At 40.4% G+C, this 18,977-nt stretch overlaps 2 protein-coding genes across 9 annotated transcripts in view; one reads left to right on the top strand and one right to left on the bottom strand.

Annotated features, from left to right (window-relative positions):
* Positions 1-2,568: 2,568 nt before the first annotated feature.
* On the top strand, positions 2,569-12,758 carry LOC109424757 (uncharacterized). The gene is made up of 2 exons (XM_019699939.3): positions 2,569-3,013; positions 3,069-12,758. The coding sequence occupies exons 1-2, from the start codon at positions 2,670-2,672 to the stop codon at positions 3,397-3,399; spliced, it is 675 nt and encodes a 224-aa protein (XP_019555484.1). The 5' UTR covers positions 2,569-2,669; the 3' UTR covers positions 3,400-12,758.
* LOC109417220 (NADPH--cytochrome P450 reductase) overlaps positions 12,290-18,977 on the bottom strand; it is a 350,731-nt gene continuing 344,043 nt past the window's right edge. For all 8 annotated transcript variants that reach the window (XM_029855339.2, XM_062844223.1, XM_062844224.1 and 5 more), the window contains 2 exons: positions 13,644-13,801; positions 12,290-13,554 (listed from right to left, as the gene is read on the bottom strand). In XM_029855339.2, coding sequence (XP_029711199.1) covers positions 13,410-13,554; positions 13,644-13,801 — 303 coding nt within the window. In that variant the 3' untranslated portion in view covers positions 12,290-13,409. The remainder of the gene's footprint in view (positions 13,555-13,643; positions 13,802-18,977) is intronic.

Here is an 18,977-nt window from a genome sequence, read left to right as displayed (position 1 = left end):
GTATGTTGCGAGAATGTCAATCAAGTCGCTAGGAGCTACAGTTTATTGCTTCTGACTTAGTTTGTGTGGTTAGCTAACTAATAACCACAGACAAACAGACGTAACACTTCGAACATTTTTCGATTCAAATTACAGTCACGGAAACATATTCGCCCAATGCTAAAAGGACTAAGTTTGACCGACCATCAACTAGGTAGCGGTAGTGAGCAAACGTCAAACTCGAACAAAAACGATACGAGCGCCGCGGTTGGGCAGTGGGCAACTATCAAATTTTGAAAAAACACCGTTAAATTGGTGAACGATGGGAATTATAAGAATGTTACGTCTGTTTGTCAGTGTAATAACATTAATTTCTATTAATTCTTGAATCCAGGCCTACTACAATTACTATCAGGCGAGGCCTGCTACATCTTAGAATATGTCATAGAACGACAGCCATCTTGAAATAATTGATTATTGTACAAAACTTCGCATATATCCTTCAACTGGTTCCGGTGGCACCGGCGGAACGTTGTTCGTGCCAAACGTAGTTTGTACCGGACCAGCAACTTCTTCCAAGGTCGGTGGCGAGGTGGCAACAGGAACTGAAGCTTCGACAACATCAGGCTGTTCTTCTAGATCAGCCACTACCGCTGTAGCTTGTAGCTGTACTTCATCGCGCAATAATAATATCAGTAATAGTGAAAGAGAGGGAGAGAATTCCGTCTATTCCTATGTAGCAAGGGCGCTCTAACCAGCTTGGATCTTCCGTTGTTTTCCAACAATTCGATATAATGAACGAAGCACAGACAAAATTCTTCTATTGGTTCAGAATTGGCTTCTTTAGATAATTCCATATTCTAAATCTGCATGGCAAACTGAGCCGAAATCAAAATTTTCATGAATTTTGGTGCCCGGGAACCTATTTTAAAATTAAAATGAAGTTTGTATGGGAGTAATTTGTCGGATCACCCCTCGTTGCATTTTGTACTGGGCGGAGCTGTCAAACAGTTACCCAGCTGACGAAAGGTGATTTCGAATAATGTCTTAGAAATTAATTTTAGGTATCAAAAAAAAGTTTTAACAATCTGAAAAAAATCATAGTGACTCAAAAAAGGTGATGTTTTGTATAAAATCAAAAAATGATTACATTTTTCAAGATTTAAAAACCCAATTGGCTTCTTTAGCGATGTTGAGATTATTCCATATTCTGAATCTGCATGTCAAACTGAGCCGAAATCCAAATTTTCATAAATTTTAGTGCCCGGGAACCTATTTAAAAATCAGTTTGAAGTTTGTATGGGAGCGATTTGTCGAATCACCCCTCGTCGCATTTTGTACTGGGCGGAGCTGTCAAGCAGTTGCCCAGCTGTCAAAAGGTGATTTCAAAAAATCTCTTTGTAATTGATTTTAGGTATCAAAATGAAGGTCTAAAAATCTGGAAAAAATCATAGTGACTCAGAAAAAGCTGCTCTTTCGTATAAAATCAAAAAATCAATACATTATTCTAAATTTCAAAACCCAATTGGCTGAGTTATATTGCGATTTTTTTTTCGACTTAGACTTTGATGCGATAAATTTCGTCGTACTCATATTTCGCTTTCGATTTCGCTGTCAATCTCAGTCGCAGGGTTTCTGCAACTCGCCCGATAATGTGACAGTTTTCGCCGGCCGTCTCAATGTTTACCATTAAGGTCTTTTGTTCTCAGTCCACCAGCTGGTCATGTTTACACAACAAAACCAGCTGGTTCACCGATGTTTACGTTCATCCTTTTTGTTCTCGGCTACCCAGTTGTTTATGTTTTCATAACAAAATCAGCTGGTTTCGCCTGAATCGGGGAAAGAAGGCGAAAATGTGTCATAAATGATAGGTTAGTACCATATTAGGGCGAGTTCAATTTCGTTGCCAAAGTCTGATTATTCGTAAAAAATACAATATAGCTATAGCAAAAAAGTGCCCAAAATAGGACCCCTGCTGAGATGGTTCCACTTCCATATTTCCCTTTTAAACTTTCAAATTTTCACGACATAACCTCTATTATAATCGCAACTACAAATACTTAAAATTAATTAAATAAAATTAATTAGGTTTTTAAATTTAGAAAAATGTATTGATTTTTTGATTTTATACGAAAGAGCACCTTTTTCTGAACCACTACGATTTTTTTCAGATTTTTAGAACTCTATTTTGGTACCTAAAATTAATTTCAAAGAGATTTTTCGAAATCACCTTTTGACAGCTGAGCAACTGCTTGACAGCTGCGCCCAGTACAAAATGCGACAAGGGGTGATTCAACAAATCGCTCCCATACAAACTTCAAGCTCATTTTTAAATAGGTTCCCGGGCACCAAAATTCATGAAAATTTGGATTTTGGCTCAGTTTGGCATGCAGATTCAGAATATGGTATTATCTCAACACCGCAAAAGAAGCCAATTGAATTTAAACAGTTGAAACAGTCGCTATTTCATTCTTACGAGAGAATCTATTTTCCGTGTGGATTGAAAAGTAGTACTAGATTAGTGTGAATGCGACTGACGTCTGATGATGGATGCGAAAATCAGAAACAAAACAAAAGCCCAACTAGTCAACTCCCACCGGCCCACCCCACTAACAAACATAACAACAAACATCGCGACTACCATGTGTTTAATTTTGTAACACAATAATCGTTAATTAATGAATGTTTGAATGGTTTCAAATAAATTATTGTCCGTTGTCCACTGTGTACATAAGGTAACAAAAATGTCACTCGATTCATCCGTGACCGAAAGCGTTCCAGCGGAAAAACTAGCCCTAGAAAAGCTGACCACTTTCTGCCAGCACCTAGCCAACACGTACCGCCAAATACGCACCCTAACCGGGCCCGAGCGATCCAATGTGGACAAAACCCTAGCCAAGGCATCGCGCTACGAACTGCTTCGGAAATTGAACCCTGCATCCAGTACCTGCTACTCGCAGCAGCAGACAGAGCAGATCCAAACCGAGTGCCTACACGAAATCAACAACCGACTGATTGCCACCAGCGAGCTGATGTAAGTTCCTGTTCTTAGATTTAAATCAATTTTTTTATAAAAGTCTCATCCACAGAAATGAAACATCAAACAGTTTCAACAAATTGCTGCGGAGCTATCAGGACCTCCAGTACACCACCCAACAGTTGGACTGGTCCAAAGCAACGACCAGTAGTTTAATCACCGGAACGGACAAGCGGAAACCACTAGAGTACTACCTACAGCAGGGCTTTCGGATCGTGTATCAGTTGAACACGGTCATCTCACAAATCAAACTTGTGCTGGGTGCTGTGGATCTGCACAGGATCGATTCGATTCAGAAGCTACGCGACTGCTTGAAGATATCCGAGGAACTGGATCTATATCTGCGAGAGTTTGTTACCTTTACTGCGTTTATTGTCAAATGAAGCTTTAAAACTCTTGTTACTGTGGGATTCTCGGAACGGTTTACGAATAAAGCGGACGAAATAGGTATACTGAACTCAAGAATGTTTTATTTTCAATACGTATAGCGCGATTGAAAGCATCAGACTGACTGTCCTGTGTATCTTCGCTGTAAAAGCGATATTTAATAGTGAGAGGTGTGCACAAGACAATGCGAAGAGTGTGTTGGGCACCACCACATTACCTTTCTTGATATATGTATTTTAATAAATTCAAAAGTAAGTGATTACGTGAAACAAATATTTAAATATTTCCCTAATGTTATGTACATATCACATACTGTAACAATTAATCTAAAAAATAAAATGGAACAAACCATCTAATCCGAACAAGATATAGGTTGATTTGAAAAAATGATGTTCATGATGGTGCGGGCTTGGATTCATCATGGCTTCAGTTTAATTTGTTTCAGTTCTGTGGCTTAGTTGGTTGAAGAACTGGTCGAGCGAATATGGAGTATTCAGTCAAGAGTTCAAATCCCACCAGGTTTTCCCGTATGTAACTCTTGATGTCATCAAATTTGACACTGTCCATAAACTAGGTAGACTAATGTTTGGCCATGTCTGAACAGCTGCATATGGATTTCAAACGGAATCGCCCAAGTGAAACCCTTCAGTGAATTATTTTTCCTTGACAGTAATGGTCAAGCAATTTTGCACATCATGCTCCAGAAGACAGCCTCGGGCTGAAAATCGCTCTAAGAAAAATATCATGCTCCATTTCATTAACATTAGATTCTCTTCACATCTCCGTACTGAGGTTAAGAAAAAATCAACGCTTACTCATTTCTTAAGCGATTCTTTACGCATCGAGATAAGCCAAGAAATTTGTTACGATCATCGTACGACCCATTACAGACCTTTCGTAGTATGTGGGGCGATGCAACTCGAATTTCTGTTTGCATCGGTTTCTGATGACATCATTTATCTATCAATATACTTTGTCTGTGATACATATTAGTAATAGAGATCCAGTTATGAGACCACCAGGTCCGAATTCTAAACCGCAAACATCTGTTGATGGACACCAGCTTCCGTTTGGTTTCTACTGATTTTCAATTTCAAGTTGGAATTGAACATTCCACAACTATGAAAATTTAAAATGATCGTTAAAAGCGTGGTCGATGGAAGTTTCGCAAGTATAACGTCTGTTTGTCTGTGTCTATAGTATATATTTCGTGCTTTTCTGTCGATCATAATTCTACGGTGGGACTTCCACCGTATGATGCTATTGGGTGCCACAAAATTGAAAACTTTCGACCTTCCAGTGCTTGCCCAGCTACTGTAGAGGTAGAGGAGTTATCCCTATTAACATTCAACGATTTGGTCTTGTTGGACCAACGAATGGTCTTACTAACGTTGATGGACAGAGCCACCATAGAGGAACATTCAGCCAGGTCGTTCACTCTGCATGGCAGAGCGCCGTCAAATAGCTGTACAATAGGGCAGTTCAAACTTCAAACATGTTGAAAATTCAAAGCTCCCATATGCTCATTTACAATCCTTGTTGCAAAACTAGAGTCCTGTCAAATTTTCAGCCATTTCGGTGGGGATTTAATGGTGGTCCAAAAGCAAGATAGGTTTATATGGGAATTATTATGAAGAATTTTCAAAAAAGGTTCTCCACGTTGTAGAGCCTTAACACATGGATGAAGTTATAGGTTCAACGTCAAATTGATTTTTTCAGATCTCAATGATGAATGTTGCCGAAGACCGCAACTCATTTCAACTTACGAGACAGAAGTTGTTAAAACCCAAAAGGCCAACGTCTTTTTTGGCATCAAATTTTTATATTGAAAAATTCATAACTCTGTTGAATTTTAACCAATCGTAATGAAATTTTGAGACAAGATCCAGTTTTTATGCTAGTTATGATAAAATGGGACACACAATTCAATATCCGGATGGTTCCGGAATTATTCCGGATTCCCTTGGGGTACCAACGTTATGCCATTTGGGGTATTTGTATCAAAACTATTTTTTCTCTATGAAACTACTTTGAAACATTGAGAAAAATTACAACTTTATCGAAGCTAATTCGATCAGTATTTTTTTCAATATTTGGAGTTCCTCTGGATGTTCCTAGACTCTCTGGAAGGTCCCCGGGGGGACCTGTAGTAGAGGCCACTTGCAATTTCACTCCAAACCATATCATGCGACAGCTCCTTCTTAATGATTTTCCGTGAATAGGCTACTCATGGCTATAAAAAGGGTCATCGACCACTTTGGCCACTTCCGGAACCTCCGGAATGCCCTGGCGAAATCTGTAGTAGAGGACACATGCATTTTTACCACAAAATATATCGTGCGGCAACTCTTTCTTCATGGTTTTCCGTAAATAGGATTCTCGTCATGACTATAACCAGGACAATTGGTCACATTAGCCACTTTCGGAACCTCTGGGGTGCCCTGGCAGAGGCTCCGGTAGAGAACACTTGCATTTTTACTTCCAAATATACCGTTCGACAGCTCTTTCATTCTCATTTTCGGTGAATGGGATTCTCATAGCTATCGAAATGTCGTTGGTCACTTTGGTCACTTCCGTAACTTCTGGGGTGCCCTGGCGGAACCTGTAGTAGAGGACACTTGCGTTTTTACACCTAAGCATACCGTGCGGCAGATCTTTCTTCATGATTTTCGGCGTATGGGATTTTGATAGCTATGAAAAGCGTCATTAGCCACTTCCGGAACCTCTGGGGCGCCCCGGCGAAACCTGTAGTAGAGGACACATGCATTTTTACCCCAAAATATACCGTGCGACAGCTCTTTCTTCATAATTTTCGGTGCTTGAGATTCTCATAGCTATTAAAAGGGTCATCGGCCACTTTGGCCACTTCCGGAACCTCCGGGGTACCCTGGTGGAACCTGCAGTAGAGGACACATGCATTTATACTCCAAAATATGCCGTGTGACAGCTCTTTCTTCATGATTTTTTGTGAACAGAATTCTCATGACTATAACAAGGGCCATTGGTCACATTGGCCACTTTCGGTACTTCCGGGGTGCCTTGGCGGAAACTACGGTAGAGGATACTTCTTACAATATACCAAGCGAAATCTCTTGCATAATGGTTTTTTGGCGCATGGAGTTCTCATAGCTGTGCAAAGGGTCATTGGTCACTTCCGGAATCTCCAGAGAGCCCCGGCAGAATCTGTAGTAGAGGAAAACTGCATTTTTACACCAAAACAAATCATGTGACAGCTCTTTTTTCATTATTTTCGGCCTATGGAATTCTTATATCTACAGCTCTTACTCTAAGGATAGCAACAGTTTGGTTCCATCGTGTACAGTTTGGTGCCATCGGAAGATTCGCATGGGGTGACTATGGCTGGAACCGAATTCAATTGAGAACTAAGGAATTTTCGTTGCATTTATGCAGGACAAGTTTTACGTTTTAGTTTCCTCCTTACAAGTACAACGTATGAAGATGTTTGCAGGGTTTTTACTTTGGTAACGAAAGCTGCTTCTGCAAGTTTTTATGAATGTCCGGAATAAATAAAATGGTATCTCTACGATACGATTTGAACTGATTTAGATCATTATTTATTTAAATTGAACACAAATAGTGAAATATAAACTGGAACAAATGCTGCTGTTTGTTTAGATAACTTTGGAATCTTAAATTCAAAAGATGTAACGAAATGTTATCCGATTATCTATTCATACAATTTGAGCAAAATTCGACATTTTCTTCACAACGCACATTTTTTTCCGAACATGCAAAAATTTATATCTATATTAACCTCCACCAGGTTAATCATCATTAAACACTATGTGAAATCTGTGGAGTCTGTCATGGTTCGTCGTTGCATCGCGTCGTCGTTCTGTGTGTGTGCTTTTAGAGGAAAAAACTAGTTTTCGTGCGAGTCGGTCGTGTGATGCCAGCAGCGGATGACATTTCAGTCTGTCTTGGGTCGTCGTTGCATCGCGTCGTCGTTCTGTGTGTGTGCTGTTAGAGGAAAAAACTAGTTTTTGTGCGAGTCGGTGTTGTGATGCCAGCAGCGGATGACATTTCAGTCTGTTATGGTTCGTCGTTGCATCGCGTCGTCGTTCTGTGTGTGTGTGCTTTTAGAGATAAAAAAAAACTAGTTTTCGTGCGAGTCGGTCGTGTGATGACAGCAGCGGATGACATTTCAGTCTGTCTTGGTTCGTCGTTGCATCGTGTCGTCGTCCTGCGTGCGTGCTCGTCTTCGTACGGGGCGGTTAAGTGTGTTTTTGGAGGCAAAGTGGAAGTGCCGCTTTTTTTCATTCGGATCGGGCGCGTCGTCGTCGACAATTTGAATGTGCACATCGTCGTACCCGTTTGTTGTTGTAGCGGTTCAGTGTGATTTCGAGGCCAGTTTGTGGAAGATGCAGCAGCACATACGCACTGGGCACTTCGAAGGATGTTTATTGGTGAGCTCGTTCCATTTTATCACAATAATTAATGCTATAGGATGTATAAAATTCTGCACTGGGTTTTGTGTATTTATCTAACAAATATTGAAAAGTTCGTCACGTCATGTGTCGGCGCTAGTTCCATTTGCACATTTAGTTGGTAATAAATATTTTTCTTTCATATTTTGCATGTACACAAAAATTTGAATGGTTCGTCATCTTCGGTGTCGACATTTGTAATATTTTAGCCCAAATGAATAAATGTTTTGACTCAAATAAACGTTGCATGAATTTCTGGAAAAAAGAGAGGGTCGGTAAAAGATAGACGGCGAACCATGCGGTAAGATCTTTCTGATTTATTTATCCCGTATTATTTTGTTAATACTTGTGAATCGTTCGCCTTCAGCATTGTCTCGCGCGGAAACGCAAACTACAGATGCGTCGGTGTTTAGCATTGTGTTCTCCTTAGTTGCGAATGAATAACTTATGTAGGGTGAGTTTTGAGGCACAATAGATCGCGTTCGTCGTCCAAGGTTTAGAAGGGTATTTCTTCGCGAGCGCATTATTAATCGCGAATCAAAACATTACATTCGTTTACCACGTCGAAATCCTCAACACATCTCCATTTCCCCTGTCCAAACTCCTAGTGATTTCTCGTAGTAACGCAGAGAATTCCTCGGTTATTGGCCTAAGCGAGAATCACGTCATCATTTCCTTCCCTATCCTCAATTGACCTGCATTCGGACGCGGCCGGCGCTGGTATTGCTTATTGAAAAGTATTGGGATTGCAGCATTTACACAATGAAGAGAAAGCTAATCCCAAGCATCATCTGTTGGTTCTTTGTGTAAATGCAGTTGTCCTTGCAATAACAGAGGAGCAACCGCGGGCGGTCAATCATGCTCATGCTCATGCTCATGCTCATGCTCATTAAACACTATGTGAAATCGTTCAAAATAATAGCAGTGTATATAAATTGAAATGTAGCTTTACCTTGAAGAAGCAAGCAATATTTTCACACGCTATTCGAACAGTTTCCGCCTTGGTTACATGTTAAGTTTTTTCTCTATCGATTTGTGGAATGTATTCACATATATTTGCTAACGGATTTTCCTGGTGTTGGAGGTGTTTTTATTCTAGTGTACATAACAAAGTAGTTCTCCATTTCAATATCTCCCTATCTCGTAGGTTCCTTCAAAATAAAGATGTGGAGAGTCAGCTTTATCTTGATACCTACTCATGATGTTCTTTGGTTTACATGTGATCACTAAATATTTACGGTATCATCATCAGTGGAAATCGTTCCTATTATAGACTCCAGAAGACACTATAGTGTCCTCTACTACAGGTTCCGCCAGGTCATCCTGGAGGTTCTGAATGTGGTCTAAGTGATCAATGATGGTTTTTATAGTCATGTGAATCCTATGCACAAAAAACATGGAAGAAAGAGCTGTTGCACGGTATATATTGAAGCAAAAACAAAAACAAATGTCCTCTACAACATGTTCCACCAGAACATCTAGGAAATGACGGAAGTGGTACCATTTGGCTCTTCCCATAGCTAAGGAAATCATATTTACAGAGAACCATGATTGAAGAGCTATTGTACGCTATATCTTGAAGATAACATACATGTGTCCTCTACTACAGGTTTCGCCGGATCAGTAGACTACTCTATAACTATGAGAATCCTTATCACCGAAAATGATGATGAAAGAGCTATCGCACGGTATATTTTGATGTAAAAATGCATGTGTCCTCTATCTAAGCCTCCGTCAGGGTACCCCGGAGGTTCCGAAAGTGGCCAATGTGACCAATGGTCCTTGTTATAGTCATGAGAATCCTATTCACCGAAAATCATGAAGAAAGAGCTGCCGCACGGTATGCTTAGGTATATAAACGCATGTGTCCTCCACCACAGGTTCCGCCAGGGCACTCTGGAGGTTCCGGAAGTGGTCAACATGGTCGATGACCCTTTTCATAGCTATGAAAATCTCAATCACCGAACATCATGAAGAAAGAGCTGTCGCACAGTATATTTTGTGATAAAAGGCATGTGTCTTCTACTACAGATTCCGCCAGGGCATTTCGGAGGTTCCGGAAGTACCAAAGTGGTCGGTGACCTGTTCCATAGCTATGAGAATCTCAATCACCGAAAATCATGAAGAAAGATCTGTCGCACGGTATATTGTGCAGAAAAAATGCATGTGTCCTCTATTGCAGGTTCCATCAGGGCACCCCGGAGGTTCCGGAAGTAGCCAAAGTGGCCAATGACCCTTTTTACAGCCATGGGTATCCTATTCACGGAAAGTCATGAAAAAAGAGCTGTCGCACGGTATATTTCGGAGTAAAAATGCATGTGTCCTCTACTACAGGTTCCGCCGGGGCACCCCGGAGGTTCCAGAAGTGGCCAAAGTGATCGATGACCCTTTTTATAGCCATGACTAGCTTATTCACGGAAAATCATGAAGAAGGAGCTGTCGCATGATATGGTTTGGAGTGAAATTGCAAGTGGCCTCTACTACAGGTTCCCCCGGGGACCTTCCAGAGAGTCTAGAAACATCCAGAGGAACTCCAAATATTGAAAAAATACTGATCGAATCCGCTTCGATAAGGTAGTAATTTTTCTCAATGTTTCAAAGTAGTTTCATAGAGAAAAAAATAGTTTTGATACAAATACCCCAAATGGCATAACGTTGGTACCCCAAGGGAATCCGGAATAATTCCGGAACCATCCGGATATTGAATTGTGTGTCCCATTTTATCAGAACTAGAATAAAAACTGGATCTTGTCTCAAAATTTCATTACGATTGGGTTAAATTCAACAGAGTTATGAATTTTTCAATGTAAAAATTTGATGCCAAAAATGACGTTGGCCTTTTAGGTGAAAAGAGTACAAATGACTACATCCACACCGAAAGCAGAGTAGATAGGAGGTCCGTTACCGGATGTGTTGTGAAGTTCAATTCAATGCTATCAGCTGGACATGCATGAAGCAGAACTGTATTTCTCTATCACACAGGAGCTGATCTGGCTGAAGCGCCTTTTGAAACGCCCGTCATAGGTATATGAGTATATGGGACTTCTAATGGTTTCGACTTGCAGTCACAGAAATAACCGCTAGTTCTTTTATTTCATCGCCGACGTTTCGATCCTCGGGTCTGTATCTTCTTCAGGGTCTGAGATTTATTGACGGTTTAATTCTCGGTAATTTTACATTTTAACATTTACTTACTCGAAGTTAACCAACAGGTGAAGTGCCGTGTTTGTACGGACGTTTGTCGGGCATTTGGTCGAATGGCCTGACTAAGGTGTAGAGTTGTTGTGGAAAGCTTGAGCTTGATTGACTGACCGTAGATGCTACTCCAGTGTCGCCAGACCAGCTACACCTACACAAGGAACCAATGAGATATCTGCCGAAGACAAAGCAGGCATCTTCTGTGTGTGAGCGTTGGTGATCTTCTATTTTTAGGCGACAATGGCGCCTGCCACGTCAGGATGCAGGTCAATATGAGGAAGGGGAAGGAAGTGATGATTGCAATCGTTTGTATCCACATCAGACCGAATATACCTTTGCATCTGTACAATCTCATGCGAATGTCGGAGTGTTGGTGGGATTTGGTTGGCAGAGGGTTGGGGATGACTATGAACACATGAATATACATGAGTTGTATATGTAGAGAGAAGAGTATAAAGAATGTGGATAGAAAGATACAATGCAGAAGGAAAGGGACGGGCCAAGGTTTGAACTAGGACCTTCTGCATATGAATCAGAAGCGGTAGCCACTAGACCACCAAGTCCATCATTTTTTGTAGAGTTCTTGTGGGGATATACCTAACAAGTAAAAACCTACTTAACAATTTTGTAGCCTTGCTAAATTAATGGGAATATTAATTATTGGGGGTTATCACTGTTCGACGTCCGTAATATCAATATCATCAGCGAAACCAAGCAGCTGAACGGACTTCGTAAAAATCGTTCCACTCGTATGTACGACACGTAGCGTTTGAATGTCGGAAACAATATCCATCCTGTTTCTATCCACCTAAAGTCACAAACGAGATAACCACTTCGTCTGTTGCAATTGGATAGCAAAATGTGTGTTGCTCAAAATATCGTAAATGAGTTTCTAGAATATGGACATGATATATTTATATGCACTTACCGCACATCCAAGCGATACTACAGGTGAGCCGCACAGCCCAAAGAAAAGAACTCCATCCTGGGCGCTGCTATGGTCTGGACCTATCTCCAGGACTTTTTCGAAATCCGGTTGAGTAGCACCTTGGGCTGATTATTCTGAATGTTTTTCAATTCACAGCAACATAATGTAGTTGATGAAGGCGTTCTTGATGATAACTCTTTGATGTTCTATGTCACACTCCGAAACACCTGTAGCAAAAGTCTATTAACCGTCCGTCACAAATTATCATGGCTGTCATCCACGACCAAGCTAAATTCACGAAAATCACAACAGTTCCACTACTTAACAAGTAGATGAATACATATCTCCAAAATAGTATATTGCATCGTTCACATCTTTACGACGTTCTTGTGTTCCTAGCTTAGCTTGGCAACTGCCATCATCGCAGTTGCCGTATCTATAGCGCACTTGTTTCCATTTGGATTGACCATCTTCTTCTAATTTCCGGCACTGTTCCACGTGCTCGTTCTCTAACACCATTTTTTTTTTCATTTGTAACTATTTGTTTTTGTTTTGTTTGGGTTTTTTCGACGACTGCTGACCCATTCTCGTGTTTCACCTAAACATTCAACATGATTGTTTAAACGAGAGACAAGAGTCCCATTTCGTCTAGCACTTGTATTCTCCTTCTTTTTACAAACGAGTCAAACAGAAAAAAAAAATAATGAAAAAATATCTCTAACCTACAATTACTACAAATTGTTTTAAACTTTATCACTGTCGATCAAAAAAATTATATAAACATTACATTAACAAAAAGAAAGATAAAGAAACCTAAACTTTGTCCCTTGCAGTTCACTTGTAAAGCTGTTGGCGCGCGGTCGAGGTGCTTGTGAGTGAAAATGAGTAGTTGTTGTATTTATAGATCTTGCTGAGAAGTGATGCCATATGTATGTAAAACAATGAATGCACTACCGACTGGTTCAGCGGTAAAATGTTACTAACAATTACTAAAGACAACTTAGGTACCACAAGATCGGTAAAACTACTGTGTACGTACTTCGGTGCACCTTTTTGTACCGAACTTTGGAATTTTCCACCGAATTTTGGTTAACTCGATTAAAGTCGCTAAGTGTGAAGGAAAAAAACGTACATCGTCGGGAAAGCATGAAAACGAAGAAACAATATTTGCGCGGCAAAATCCCGCAAATGGTTCGTTAAAAAAAACACTGAATAGCTTTATAAAATAACAACTAGGACAACCGTTGGATCGATAGAGACACCCATGGGACAGAAAAGGGATTGGGGGTAAGGGGGCGACACGATGAGTATAGGAAACCTTTCGACACCTGAGTTTTCTGAGTTTATGGGACTGATGATAGACGCGCGGAGGAAATGAAAGCGGAAGAATGGGAAAAGGAGGGAGAGGAAAGCATGGAAATCGGGAAAAGGATTAACTCCACACGTCGGCCGAGTATCGCTTCTGGGCTTCCATCTTCTTGATGTACTGGATGGCTTCACTCTCGCTCATGTTGCCCTTGGTCTGCAGCACCTTGAGCAGAATGTTCCGCACGTCGGTGGCCATATTTTTGGCGTCACTGTTTTGTTGAGAAGAGATTAGATAGCAATGGACAAGCAATTAGATTCTGGATTCAACATGACTTTGTATAAGGACAAGAACACTCACCCGCAAATGTAGAAATGACCCTTGTTCTCTCCTATCACGCTCCACAGCAGGTCCATGTCCTCCTCGAGCAGGTGCGTGACGTAGACCTTGTGCGCTTGGTCACGGGAGAATGCCGTCCGCAGCTTCATCACGCCGCGCTCGACGTAGTCTTCCAGTTCCTAAATGAGGGAAAGAAATTTTTCGTTAACCATAAAGCGTTTTAAAATTAACTTAGAAAGAACAGGGGGACCTTAGGCGCCATGTATAGTAATTGTTAACAATGTAGACTTATTCATCAAACAATGTTATGGTTGATGGCAACACTGCTGATAAATTGAATATCTCAGATCCCATCCATGATTTCGAATACGAATGGTGATCTGAGTTGAAACGATCGGCAAGTGCTTTCGAACGGGTAGAGGCAGAGTGGCAGAACATGTACATATTTGGCATAAAGTCTTTGGATGTGACAGTCAGTGTATTGTCCAAGCCATGCAACCGTGTACCAGCATTCCACTTCAAGTTCTTCTGAGGGTTCATAGAGTTTCTCTTCACGAGCTAAGCTAAGCAAGACATAAATTCGTTCAAAGATGTATACTGCCCCTATTCGCATAACAGACCCATGTTTGCTGGGTATCCTATTCACATGGGACTGTTGTGCGAATGGGGGCAGTATAACAAATGCTTTCGAAGGGCAAGCATCGATACTTTCAATGATTTACAATAATGTTCAAGTTCATTCAAGGATTCCTTCTAAAACTTTCAGAGAAACTTCCAGGAATTCAAGAGTTGTTTTAATGAATTCAAAATATGGGGTTCGTGTATGTGTGAAAAAGTGTGTTGATTCATGACTTTCTGGTGGCTCCTTCTGGGATTCAACAAGAATTCCGTGTGGGATTCCTCTAAAATTTCTTTTGCACTTCCTCCACAAATTTCTTCCGCAACTCCTCCAAGAACTTCGGATTCCCAGGGAGTTTTTCATGAGATTTATCCGGAGGTTTATCAGGGATTCCTTCAGAAGTTACCTCTGGGATTCCTCATTGGCGTAACTAGGATTTTTTCCTGGAGGGGGCCCAGGGGGGGCCTGACTTGAGATGAATTTTAAGCGGGATGGGCGCCCGATATGTGAATATGCAAATCAGTATTGTAGTTTTGAGTAATCAAAATGACTGTTTTAGATTTGTTCATAGTATCGTAAACTATATGAGTACGAACAATTCTTCCAAGATTTTTTTTTCCATTGCTTGCTTCAGTGATTCCATCATGGCTTCTTCCAGAAATTCAATCAAGAATTCATCTAGGGATTCCACTAGACATTTTTTCGAGGATTTTTCCTGGGATATCTCTAGTGGTTCCTCCAGTAACTGTTCCAGAGCTTTTTTCGAGGTTTCCTTCAGGAATTTTACCAGAGATCCTTTAAGGTATTTCTGCAAGTATTCAGAGATTTCTACAGGAATTTCTCCATATACTTATGCCTTTCAGAATTCCACTAGAGATTGCCCCAATAATTACATCTGGAATGATTCGAAGTATTTCTGCAGAAAAGTATTCCTGAAATTATCTTAGAAAGTTTTACTTAGCGATTATTAAAAAATACTCCAAGAATTGCTTGAAAAATTTGTACAAAAAACCTAGTTTCCCTTCAACAATTACTGTAGACATTGATTTCTTCATTTTTTTTATCCAGGAATATTCCTACAAAAATTCTTCCAGGTATTCGCTAAGAAAGCTCTCCTGAGATTCCATTAAGAGTTCCTCATGGGGCTTGCTTCCGGGATTCCTCATCGGGTTTCTTCAGAAATTACTTCAAGAGTTCCTCCAGGGATTCACCGGAAATTTCTTCTCTTATTCTTACATAAACGAATTCCGAGATTATTTTAAACATTTCTAGAAGAACTCATAAAGGGGATTCCTTCAGAAACTCCCGCAGGAATTAATCCAGGATTTAAGGATTTCCTCAGGAATTTCAGCGGTTTCTTCAGTATTTCCCCTGAGAATTCTTCAGAAAATCCTCCTGGAATTCCCTCAGACATCGAACTTTGTATTTCATCAGGAATGAATCTTGAGATTCCTCCAGGAACTCCTTCGGAAATTCCTCCCGGATTTTTTTTTTCAAGAATTATACCAGGTATTCCTTCTGGCATGCCTCTAGGATTTCATTCAGGCTTTCTCCAGAGACTTCTGCAAGAGTTCTACCAGGAATTTCTCCAGGTATTACCCCAGGTATTTCCTCAAGAATTACTCCAGGAATTTATTCAAGTTTGGATTCAAGTTTGGATCCATTCTTCCATGAATTCCTCCGAAAATTCTTCCAGGGTTTCTTCCAAGAATTAAACCAGGAATTTCTTCTCTAGGGTTTCCTCTGCACATTCATCCAGGATATCCCTCCAGGAATTCCACCGATGATTCCTGCAGTAACTCCTTTCTGAATTCCTCTAAAAATTTCTCCAGGAATTTCTTCAGAAATTTCTCCATGGATTCCTTCCAGAATTCCTCTAGAGATTCTTCCAGGAATTCATTCAGGGATTCTCAAGATGTTCATTTAGGGATTCCTCCTGGAGTTCTTCCATGAATAGTTTCACGGAATTTCCCCAAGATTTCCAATAGAGATTTGTCCAGGAGTTCCTCCTGAGGTTCTCCCAGAAATTGTTTCAGGGATTCCTCCAGGTTTTTTTGCAAGAATTCCCCCAGGGATTCTTCCAAGTAATTCTCTAGAAATTCCTCTAAGGATGCCTCCAGGAATTCCTCACGAGGTTACTTAAGAATTACCCCAAGAATCCCTTCAGAAAGTCCTCCAGGAATTTATCCAGGAACTCCCATAGGAATTCCTTCAGCAATTACTACCGCAATTCCTTCAGGAATTCCTCCGGGAATTCCTCCAAAAATTCCTCTGGGAATTCCTCTAGAAATTTCTCTAGGAGTTTCTTCATAAATTTCTCTTGGAATTTCTTCAGAAATTTCTTTTGGAATTTCTTAAGAAAATCCTCCATTAATTGCTACCAAAATTTTTCTCGAGATTCCTCCAGGAGTTCATTCAAGAATTCTTCTAGGGATAGTTTCAAGGAATTTCCCCAAAAATTCCTTTACAGATTAATCCAGGAATTCTTCCTGGGATTCCGCAAGGCATTGGTCCAGAACTTCCAGCAGTAATTTGTCCAGAGAACTTTCCAGGCATTCCTCCTGCGGTTTCTCCAGAAATTGCTTCAGGGATTCATCCAGGGATTTTTCCAACAATTTTCCCAGGGATTCTTCCCAGAATTTCTCTAGAAATTTCTCTAAGGATTGGTCTAGGAATTTTTCAAGAGTTTTCTTTAGAAATTTCTCCTGGAAGTTTCTCCATGGACTCATCCCGGGATTTCTCCAACAATTCATCTAGAGATTGCTTCGAGAGTTCTTCTAAAAACACCAAACTCCACTAGATTGCTCCCAGAATTCTTCTGAAAACTCCACCAGGAACTCATCTAGTCCAGGAATTTCTCCAGGGATTTTTCAAGGAAATTCCCCAGGGTTTCCTCCAGGGATTTCTTAAGGAATTGCTCGAGAGATTCCTCCAGGAATTGATACAGGCATTCCTCCAGAAGTTTCTCCAGAGATTTCTATAGGGATTCCTCCAGGCATTAATCCAGGATTCATTCAGAAATTACTACCGCAATTTCTCCAAGAACTTGTCTAGAAAATCCTCCAGGGATTCATTTAGAAATTACCCCAAGAATTCCTCCCGGAGTTAATCCTAGAAATATTCCAATAATTCTTCCTGGGATTCCTGAATGATTTCCTCCTGAGATATCTATTTATTTTTATTTATTTATCTTCGGTTGAATGGCGCACAGACTGATTAGCTAGACTTAATTATATTTTTAAACACTAATTTACTTATATTAAAATCAAACGAATCACACACATCATTAAACAACCTACAACACGATTCAAACGGGCTGTGATATCCGTAATCCGAACGATGAATGGGAATCCACAGCTATCTTGAATTACGAAGGCGGTGGGCTGGAGCGTGGAAATGCAAGTTGCTAAGAAGACAGCTGCAATCGATTTTGCCGGTGACCACACCGGTGACCACGTCTCTAGGAATTCCTTCAAAATTTTTTTCAGGAATCCTCCAGGAAATCCTCAAGTTATTCTTTTAAAAATTTCCCCAGAAATTCTTTCTGGAATTTATTCAAGAAATAATTCAGGTATTCCTCCTGGCATTCTTCCAGGATTTCATCCAGGCATTACTCCAGGGACTCCTCCAGGAGTTCTACCACGAATTTCACCAAAAATTACCCCAGGTATTTCTTCAGGAATTCCTTACTTCGGAAATTCGTACAGCAATTACTTCAGGAATTCTTCCAGGAATTCCTCCAGAAATTCTTCCAGGGTTTCCCCCAAGAATTAATCCAGGAATTTCTTCTCCACGGTTTCCTCTACACATTCCTCCAGGAATTATTTCATGGATTCCTCCAGAAATTCCACTGATGATTTCTCCAGTAATTCTTCCAGAAATTCCTTCAGAAATTGCTCCTGTAAGTCCTCCTGAAATTCCTCTGAAAATTTATCCTGGAACTCCATTAGAAATTCTTCTCAGAATTCCTCTAGGAATTTCTCTAGGAATTTCTTTAGGAATTTCTGTAGGAATATATTCAGAAATTTCTCCATGGATTCCTTCCAGAATTCCTCTAGAGGTTCTTCCAGGAATTCATTGAAGGATTCCTCAAAGAATTGATTAAGAGATTCCTCCTGGAATTCATCCATGAATAGTTCCATGGAATTTCCCCAAGATTTCCTATAGAGATTTGTCCAGAAATTCCTCCTGAGATTCCACCTGGAACTTGTCCGGAAGTTCCTTCAGGAATCCCTCCTAAGGTTACTCCAGAAATTTGTTTCAGGGATTTCCCCAGGGTTCTTTCCAAAAATATCTCCAGGGATTCGTTCAAGAATTTCTGAAGAAATTTCTCTAAGAATTTTTGCGGGAATTCCTTATGAGGTTTCTTCAGAAATACCCCAGGAATTCCTTCAGAAAGTCCTTCAGGAATTCATATAGGAATTCCTCTTGGAATTCCTGAGAAATTACTACCGCAGTGTCTCCAGGGGCTCCTCAAGAAATTCCACCAAGATTTACCGCAGATATTTCTTAGGAAATCCCTACAGGAATTTCTTCAGAAATTGATCCAGAAATACCTCCAGGAATTTCTTCGGAAAATCCTACAGCATTCCTCCAGGAAATTCTGCAGGAAATCCTTCAGAGATTGCTTCCGATATTCTTTCAGGAGATTCATCAGGAAATTCTATATAAATTTTGCCAAGGGATTCCTCCGGAAATTCTTGCAGGTTTCCTCTAGGAATTAATCCATGAAATTC

Source organism: Aedes albopictus, chromosome 1 (genome assembly GCF_035046485.1).
Source record: "Aedes albopictus strain Foshan chromosome 1, AalbF5, whole genome shotgun sequence".
In the NCBI taxonomy this organism is placed as follows: Eukaryota; Metazoa; Arthropoda; class Insecta; order Diptera; family Culicidae; genus Aedes; species Aedes albopictus.
This window is presented reverse-complemented; position numbering and strand designations above follow the sequence as displayed.